This window comes from Tachysurus vachellii, chromosome 18, assembly GCF_030014155.1.
Source record: "Tachysurus vachellii isolate PV-2020 chromosome 18, HZAU_Pvac_v1, whole genome shotgun sequence".
Taxonomy (NCBI): Eukaryota; Metazoa; Chordata; class Actinopteri; order Siluriformes; family Bagridae; genus Tachysurus; species Tachysurus vachellii.
In genome coordinates this window covers 17732588-17742495 of record NC_083477.1, presented here as the reverse complement: position 1 = coordinate 17742495, position 9908 = coordinate 17732588, and the positions used below count along the sequence as shown (strand labels likewise).

Sequence of the window (9908 nt, the reverse complement as noted above, 5' to 3'; positions counted from 1 at the left end):
ATCGAGTTTAATCACTGCATTAACGTGTTTAATGTCTGATCTGATGTTTCTGTATTTTGATACATGCTCTTAAAGCAGTTTTTAGAACTTGTTGCAGTCAATGACATTTTCCAAATGATTAAATAATAATAATCATTATAAACGGATGAATATTTTATAGTAATTTATTATTTAATTATATAATAAGGCAGAATGTGTTCTTCCATCTCATCCCTTCCTTCCTTCCTTTCTTTCTTTCTTTCTTCTTAGTATCTACAAACTAGATCTTTTCTCTCACGCCTATTATACTTAATGATGCAACTTTATTTGACTGTAACATAGCATTATTGGCAGCTTTTACAATTACACCGAGTCCGCTGGTGGAAAAAGTTTGTTTATTATCCTTAAAACTTTAAATTGTGCGTCAAACAGGTCACAGAGCTTATTATGGACATGATCACAGTAAACAATACAATATAACTAGCATTCAGAGAAATAGAAACACTCATTATGTGTTGATTAATGCAGTCAAGGTGCATTTATGTGTGTTTTTTCAAACAAGGCACGTTGTATAAAGAATATATATATTTTGGCTTATACTTAACATTTTGTCAATGTAGGTTAAAGCTAAGTGCAATTATAGTACTGAAGTCAAAGTTAATGTGTTCGTAGGTGGTGTGACCTAAAGTAACACACTAGGGTGGAAATGGTGTACACACGCTCGATTGTAATGCTTGTGTTAAAGGAGTCTGTCAGGCAAAGACAAACTATTTTTTTTTAACATGCCATCACTCACTCCCTTCCGCTCCTCGTCTCCAGAGTCAGTGTGTAACACCTTTGTCACACGACGATGGAGCATAATAGTGGCTTGACAACGATGCTTACATTTGAACAACCTCAAGCTCTCGTATAACAAAAATACAGCAAAGGGCATCAGAGGTCAAGAATCTAGAAAATCTAGAATCTAGAAAACAGAACTAATGAAATAACAGACACTTGAACCTCACCCAATAGTAATGCCTGAAACGTTCAAGCTCAACTCTGATTGGCTGAAGACGTTCCACAATAGCTGTACCGTTACCACAGCTCTATCAGGTTGTTCTTGTGCGCTCATGTGTGTGTGTTTGTTATCCCACCCCTATAATCCAGCCCCCACTTCTACAGTCAGCATTGAGTGTATGAGCGGTAAAAGGGGGTAAAGCTATGAGACTGCCTGTGCTCTGCGAATGAGGAAGTGGCTGAGTCGGCAACTCCGCCTGCCGCTTCGCTTCCAGCGCTGGAGGACACACGGAGTTCACAGGACGACGATCCAAGACCGAAAGACAAGGAGCAGAACGTATAGAGCGCAGGACTAGAGAGAGAGAGAGAGAGAGAGAGAGAGAGAGAGAGAGAGAGAGAGAGAGAGAGAGACTACATCTCATTTTCTACATCATTGTGTGTGTGAGTGTGTGAGATGCTTGGATGTAACAGTTACTCACAAACAAACTAATTATTAAAATTGAAAAGTAAGCAGAAAAAGGAGCAGATCCAAAATAGGGGCATTTATGCTACACAAACATGACTCGGTTGAACTCTTAACAACTGGAGGAAAAACAAATAAGCAGAGGTGACTGTGTGTGTGTGTGTGTGTGTGTGTGTGTGTGTGTGTGTGTGTGTGTGTGTGTTCACCTTCTCGTTTATGCAGGTCGAGTTTGTTCTTGGCCTTCTGGTTTCCTTTAGCAGCTGCTTTACCGTAATACCACACTGCAGTCGTGTAGCACAGAGGGACTCCAAACCCTCTCTCATAGCATTGTCCCAGAAACAGCAGACCGGTACTGTCCTACACACACACACACACACACACACATACACACATAGTTCTGGTTATGCTGACCTGGGAATTAATGCTTTAAACAAAATGACTTATTGCATGGTGTGTGTAGTTAGAGCACACACACACACTAAGTGTCGACTTATTTTGCCAAATGCTGTATATGTCCACATACACACACACACACACACACACACACACACGATTCTTATGGGATGTCAACAACCAAAAAGCAGTTTCTGTTTGTGAGTGTAGCCCACATTGTCTGTGTGTGTGTGTGTAGCATGTGATGTGTCTCACTCACTCCACTCTCCGCTGCCATTCGGAAATAGCGAACAGATTTCCTTCCGTCGGCATCTGGATCATGAGAGAACAACACACCTAGATACAGCTGAGCCTGAGAGAGAGAGAGAGAGAGAGAGAGAGAGAGAGAGAGAGAGAGAGCGAGAGAGAGAGAGGAAGAGATAAAAAAGAGACCAAAGAAGAAAGTCAGTCAAGACATGAGTCAAGATTAGTCAAGATATTAGTCAAAATAATGCTGCAGAAAAAATGTACTTCTGTTCTCTCTCTCTCTCTCTCTCTTTCTCTCTCTCTCTCTGTGTACCTCAGTAAGTCCAGCAGCAGCGGCGCTCTGCAGAAGAGAGATGGCCGTAGCTGTAGCATTGTGTGTGTCCATGATGCTTTGCTGCCCCCTGCTGTTCAGGAGGAGTTTTGCACAGCGGTACTGAGCCTGTGTGTGACCTGCCATAGCTGCACATCTGTAATACTGCAGAGCCTACACACACACACACACACACACACACACACACACACACACAACATGAGCTACAGTTCTGTCTTCCAATCTTTTTTTTCCTTCTGAAAGTGAAGAGCTTTGGGTCAGAGGACAAATGTTGCCCAACAAATGCTGACTGTGTGTGTGTGTGTGTGTGTGTGTGTGTGTGTGTGTGTGTGTGTGTGAGGCATGTACCTTGCTAAGGTCTTTCACGACTCCTCGGCCCATCTCGTAACACACTCCGACGTTAAACTGAGCTTTGCTGTAATTCTGCTGTGCCGAAACCAAAAAACATTCAAATGCTGCTTTATGATTGCCTGCTTTAGAGCTTTCCAGACCTGACACACACAAACACACACACACACACATGAGAATGTACAAATTCAGAAGAACCATATACAATGACACACACAGACACAATAAACTGAATAAAATTTTAAGGTCTTTACCGATGATGTTGAGGATGACAGGCACGCTGTTGCCTGCGATGTCTCTGAGATGCTGCTCGGCCTCGTCCAGAGAGCAGGACGTCTGTGTAAATATGCGTGACGGTCAAAGGTGTTTTGCCATGACAGCAGATAAGAGATACTTTAAGGAAGAAGTTGTCAGGAAACCCACCCTGTGTTCTTGTGATATTTCACATCCAGAGGCTGCAGTCTGGGTAACGTTACAGTCTGTGAGTGTTTCTAAAAAAAGTACAGAATTTCAGGAAAAATTGTAAACATGTAACAGTAGCATGCCATATATATATATATATATATATATATATATATGAAAATGACTATAGAGTGACCTGTGATATTATGGTGAATTGTCTCCCCCTGCTGGTCAGTGATGGGATGTGCAGGTTCAGCGCTGTAATTATTACCACTGCTGCTGCTGCTGCTGCTGCTGCTTTGCTCTGGACTTGTTAACGCCTTATTCACACCCATCACACACACTCCACGGGGAAGCACAGTGTGTCCCGTCACTTTAAATGGATTAGAGAAAAAAAAAAAAAAAAAAAAAAAAAAAAAAGACAGAAAGTCGGTCTGCTGTAAGAATGGTGGTACATGCTGTCATTAAATAAACAAACTGTGCTATTTGAAGAGGATTAACACAAAGGAAACTGGCTTAGATTTTAAATCTGGATGTCGATTAATTCATCTCTCATGCAAACTATTATAACTTATGAATAGTTTAACTCAATCTCCACTCAGAGTGCTGGATTAGCCTGAGTAGTAAATGTGACATATTTTGCTCTAGGGGACAGGATGATTGACAGGACTTACGAACGTCACGCAGGAGCTTGTGCGTGCATTTGTGGATGAGGATCGGATCTGAGAGGCGGGAAGTTCCCGGGTTCTGTTCGCCAACTGAGGAGAACTGAGAGTGGATCCTCCTGCAGATCTGCATGAACAGAACCGCTGCAGCACCCTAAACATACAAACACAAGAATTTATGCATCAGTACTTGTAATTGTTGAACTTCAGTGATAAAAGAGTGCATGTGTGTGAGCTTGTAAGTGAGATCTCTACCCATCCCACTGCATCCAGCGCAGTGTATCTCGGCAGTCCGGCAGAGCAAAACTCTGCCGTCCTTTTGTTTTTCTTCTGCTCTCTATCATCTCCTCTCTGAGACCTGAAATCAACAAACCAAACATAATTCCGCTGTTTTATTTTGGGAATGATTTCAGGATATAACGCTTCGTGACAGGATTGGAGGCAGATTGGAGTAGAAACAGAGGCTGAAAACAGCTTTCACGCTTGAAATGATGGTGAAAAATATAACATCAGGATGCGACTATCTGTATGTGTTTGAGAATAGCAGGCAGACTGACGGTGTGATCGAAGGACAGAGTAACGAGCAAAGGTTACCGGCTGGTGGAGAGCACAGAGGATGAACTGATGACCTCGTCCTCAACATGGTGGCTGTTGGAGAGACGCAAAGGTGCAGTGTTCCCATGGCAACGGCTTAAAACTGGAGACAAACCGAAAGAAAAACCATGAGAAGGAAAGAGCTAACAGTTATGAGCGGTGTTGCATCACAATTAACACAAGCAAATACATTATACAAAGTACAGTTAAAGTCAAATATACATTTATTTCCATAATAAATAATTAAAACTTTATATACCGCATCATTTGTGTCCAAACCCTCCTGAGCTGAAAGTTCATACTTCTGTTCGAAAAGGGATTTCTCAGGGGTTCCTTTGTATTTTTAAAAGGTTCTTAAATCTTCTCTAAACGTTTCTAGTTTAGATGTTTGGTTTTCTACACAGCACAGGGTTCTACAATTCTACTTTTGACCTTTTCAAATAAATGTGTTCTTACCAAAGGTCGAATTGTTCCATGGCATCTATTTTGATTTGACAGCAATACAAATAGAGCAAACGTTTTATCTATGTTCACTATGTTGTCACCAAAGAAATAATAATAACAGCATATGACAATATGTTAAACTCAATAATATTTAATAATGCAATTGATTTTATTTTAATAGTCAATTCATCAAACATTTCAACTTCAAAATAAAAGTCTTTTTAACTTAAGTTAATTATATTAGACTTTTAGCTCCAGTAGAAAGGTAAATAAGCACTTTTTTATACAATAAACATACATTTCAAGTTCAGTTAATCTGCCCCTTTAAAAATATAATAATGTTAGGATACTCAATTACTAATATTACTATTATTTGACGTTGGGTAGAATTGAAAACAGTAAGTAACCTGTTTGGTTAGTGAACGCACCACGCTGTGTTCATGGTTGTGTCTGAAGGACGTAAACACTAACGAAAACAATCAACGTTACGACACTGTCAACAAAACAGACGACAAAAACTCACCTCTCCCGACCAAGCTTTGAATTCGCCACATTTTCAAAATTTAATTTCAATTAAAATGTATTTTTTTTAGTGGTTTATTTTTGCTTAGCTCGTGTCCATGATGAAATAATGTGCACACGACAAGCACGAGCCACTTCCTGGTGTTCTGTGGCGGGCGGAGCTAAAGAACGTAAAGGGTGACGCAATCAATGGTGACGCAATCAAGGGTGACATTTTCTTCTTCTGCAGTTTTCCAAGTGACCACGAGGGGGCGGGATATCATTAAAATCTAAGTGATTTTTAACCCCACACCTTTTTATTTATTTACTTTTGGTCATAAGTCCAGGCGAAAACTTTTAAAACCTTCATTTCTTCATTTCTCCAATTTCCTTATAGCAGTGATATGCTATAACATATCAATAATTCTTAATGAACCGTATGGAAATAGGCTTTACACATTTCAATTAAAGCTAATTTTATTAGCATTGTTACAATTAGAAATAACGCACAATGTACTTACATAACAGTGTTTAGTCGATTCTTTACTTTTTATAGAGATAAGAGAGAAAGGAAAAAGTCCAGTTAAAATTAATTTTGCTTTCCAGTTTTCCCCAAAATGTTCTTGTATTAGATTCATGCATTAGCAAGTAAACCAACTCACACACCACAAATACATCCTTTATCTTAATTATCGAGGTACTTACTAGCTAACCAATCATCTAGTATCAAACATAAACCTAATAAATTATTATTTTCCCCATTTAATTTTGATTTTGTCTGTTTAAACAGGGTTTAATGTTATGAAGCTCAGATTGGAAACCAAACTCTAAAGCTTCATCTGTTCAGTCATAGATGCATCTGTGTGTGTTTGCCTGCTCTGTGTTTGTCTATTCGGTGTTGTAATATTTGCTTCAGTGTCTGTACAGCATCTTATGACACACACTTGCTTACTCTAACACACACACACACCATTTCCTTTCCTGTCCGGGGCATGACAAGGGCTTATTCACAAAGAAAATCGTAGAAAGCAGAATGGTAGAAGTCATATTTTAACGTATACAGTATATTTTAAAATACTTCTGGACATTTTGATTTCATACACACACGTAACTTTAATAAAAGTGTCTAATTTGGTTAAATGATAATGCTATGTTATCTTTATTCCTTTATGTTATTTTTTTTTAACTTAAAAGTTTTTATTCTGGTTCTGTACTTCTGTAAAGCTTTTTTGAGACGATGTCAGTTGTTAAAAGCACAATATAAATGAACTGAATTGAATTCCTTTGTTACTTTCCTTTGTTAGCATGAATTCTAATAAGATCCATTTGAATAAACTTTAGAATTTTGGAGGGAGTGATTATAAGGCTTCATGTTCCCTCAGCTCGATGTTCCCTTACTATAATAGCAAAAGGAAATGAACAAAATGAGCAAAAGATATGGAAAAGATGTGTTTTGTCTTCTGTTTGAGTTCCATGGGGAGTATACTGCCTTATATTGGTTTTCCACCAGACAATGCAGCAGTTTTCTGTAAATTACCCCTGTTCCTGTATTTTGTCATTATTTCCACCACAATACCAAAATACCAGTGCTAAATTTGGTTACTATTCTTGCCCAGGTACAATGTGAGCTGAGCCGGAAGATATGGGTGGAGGTAAAAGTAGCATATTATCCAAGGCCAGCTTGATAACGAGTTTCTGTCAGTTTCTAAAGAATGCAACTGGAAGGACTTTGGGCATCTGTTAGGAAGCATGGCGTGACTTCCACTTCATCAAATGAATTGTTTTGATGAATGTTGTAGTGTTTTGCATATTGACAGGTGCAAAGTGAGTCTTGAAATTTCTGAAGGCTCTCCTGTGGAATGTCCCAGAAACTATTGGAACTGACTAATGATCCTGTGGCAGGGCCAAAATCTGCTACACAGTTTAAACCTTGCTGCTAAATTAAATCCTAGCAGCTGGGACTAGTGTCAAATGCTTTGCCAATAAATTGCTGAGTATATGGTAACCAGCATAGGATTCTTGGTCCTCTATCTTTCTTTTCTGCAAAGAGATACAAGTCATGTTTTTCCAATCAGGGTCATCTCAAAATGACAGGATATTGTGGTGCAAGTCCAAATCGCATTAGTGGGGATTGATTTGTTACTGGAGCTTCTCTGAGCCAAGGCACTGCACAGTAAGTTCCAGTTCTAGCAGAGATTATGATTCCATGCTCTGATTGATAAAGCAGATTTCTGCTCTGTATCTAATCCAATGCATAAATATTGATTTCTGAAAAAAGAAGAGGATATTTCTTTAACCTCAGACTGACTCACCGATGCTTGAGATTTGGTTTGACACCGGAACCCAACTTGAGTCGACTTCTTGTGTGTATTGGCTGGAGGGATTCTAATGATGCTGTTGGGACTTATGTAGGAGCTCATAAAGCAAGATTCAGAAGGAGATCTGGGTGATCTGTGTGAAGGACTCAAACCACTGAGGAAGTTTGGCTTGCTGTTTGGTAGTGATTATTATATCCAAGACTGCTGTCTGGGTGTGGAACATTCAGGTACAGTATGTCAGGTGTGATGACTCGACACTCTCCTGTCTGAATCCCTTATCCAGGGGTGTCTGCAAATCAAGCTGAAAGATATCAGGGATGTGTTCACAAAAATATCCCCCTTAATACATTAGAGTAATTCCATGCTTTGCCAAGATACAGGAATCACGATAAAGGATATCAAGTGGCTTCCTATTAAATAATAAATGAAATGATACATGTTTTCAGGCAGAACCCATTTGCCTCATTTTGTTCTTCTTGCTTACATTAAATTAAAGCCAGTACTTGAATTCTGTGTGTGTGTGTGTGTGTGGTCCAGACAGTAATTACATTTCCTCCCACACCACTGTTCCAGTACCTCAGCGCTCCTCCTTACGCTCCTTACGCTTGAGCAGGTTTCTAAAATGAAAGTTGGTTTTGGTTTGTTTTCTTTAGTCATATGTTATACGGACGGAATACTCACATCCAGGAAGAAGAGGGAATTGGTCGAGGTTTGTAACTGGTAAATCTTAAAATGAAGAATCTCAGATGAACAAATACGTTCGGTTGTTTGAAATGGATCCCGATACCAGGCTTAGATGTGGTCACTATGGTCAGGAAAGGCCATTTTGAACTGAACCCACTGAAACCAGTCCTGCGTTCCAATACTGTTTTTAATCCGCTCTCATCAACTTGCTTTTTCTGCTTCCCCATCACCATTTAAGGTCATTCCATTACGTTACAAGATCAACTGGAGTTTGTTAAAGGCCAGAGGAATAAAGCTGACCAAGAATTACCCAGAATTCATTGGAATCTATCCAGGTTTTATTTTTAAAAAAATGGTGACTGAAGGTCATTTCAAATTTCAGTATTCTGATTTTGATCTTTTGATTTGATGTTTTTTTAAGTATAAAAATCTCGCATGGCATGGTAGAAGGTAACATGGAATATTGGGTAAATTAAATTAAAAATAATATCTGAGAGCATTTTGCTCCTACACACAACCCATTGTGAATTAGTACCTGGGTAACTAAAGTAAGTGCTAGCTAACATGAGCATAAATCTTACATGTATGTTATGCTAATATTGAAACACACTAACTTCCATCATGGTCTGACCCAGCTGTTTATGAAGTTCAGTTTAATCGAGGTGAATCTATACAAAGATGGCTGATTGCAGGTATCCAAATCCAGAGCATGGCAACCGGTAACAGACCAAAAAAAAAAAGAATGCCAGAAAACCATATTGATTCAAATTACATACATTTGAAGGCCAGTGCCCTTGATGACACACGTGTGCACAGAGCATGCACAGAGCCATGAGAGGTATTCCTGCATCATGCCGGTTGACACTTGCCCCAGAACAGGTTCTGGATCCTTTATTAACCTGATCATGTTTAAGGGGTTATTGAAAGAGCATAAGTGAGTAAGCTTCAACTACTTTTAGTCCAGCCATCCCTTCACCCATCAGTGGAGCCTGTGGGTGCTACTGTACTGTATGTCAACAGAGAAGTGAGGGAGACACTTCCCGCCAGATAATGACAACGGTTTAACTTTTGCCTTATCAAAAGAAAAAAATAGGTCAAACCCCATAATACAGATACGATACAAACAATATATGCTAATCATGAGCTTTACTTAGTGGAGTCCTCGTTCTAGATCACTATAAGATGATTTTGGAAGGTCAAGAATGAATCAAGGTGATTCTCACAGCCATTACTAGCTAAAAAAAAACATCAAAAGCTCAGTCATTTGTTCCTGGTTGTTACCTATACTACTCGAGCACTGGAAAAATGTTGTCAAGATCATAGTTTTTGTATTATTCTATAATTCTATAACTCTATTATAACAAATTGCTGATATCCCCTAGTGTGTTGTTGACCTTCCTTTGTTTCCCTATATGAAAAAACCTTGACATGACACTTAGAGTGAAAAAGGACGAGATCGGGTAGGGGGAAAGTGGGAGGGAGTGCATGATCCCTGAGGCTGAGAGGGGCCGAGCCAGGGATCGAGAGCTTACGCACATGTT

General features: G+C 39.3%; 1 protein-coding gene across 2 annotated transcripts; it reads right to left on the bottom strand.

Annotated features, from left to right (window-relative positions):
- Window positions 1-357: 357 nt before the first annotated feature.
- Window positions 358-5531, bottom strand: dele1 (DAP3 binding cell death enhancer 1). Of its 2 annotated transcripts, none has more exons than XM_060892806.1 (12): window positions 5388-5531; window positions 4421-4523; window positions 4082-4184; window positions 3836-3980; window positions 3358-3534; window positions 3183-3250; window positions 3014-3095; window positions 2760-2902; window positions 2394-2564; window positions 2094-2186; window positions 1648-1798; window positions 358-1330 (listed from the first exon to the last, which is right to left on the bottom strand). In XM_060892806.1, exons 1-12 carry the CDS (start codon window positions 5416-5418, stop codon window positions 1107-1109), a joined length of 1491 nt encoding a protein of 496 aa, XP_060748789.1. In that variant the 5' UTR covers window positions 5419-5531; the 3' UTR covers window positions 358-1106. The 2 variants fall into 2 exon arrangements, with proteins under 2 accessions (XP_060748789.1, XP_060748790.1); XM_060892807.1 differs by lacking the exon at window positions 5388-5531 and adding an exon at window positions 4680-4984.
- Window positions 5532-9908: the final 4377 nt, after the last annotated feature.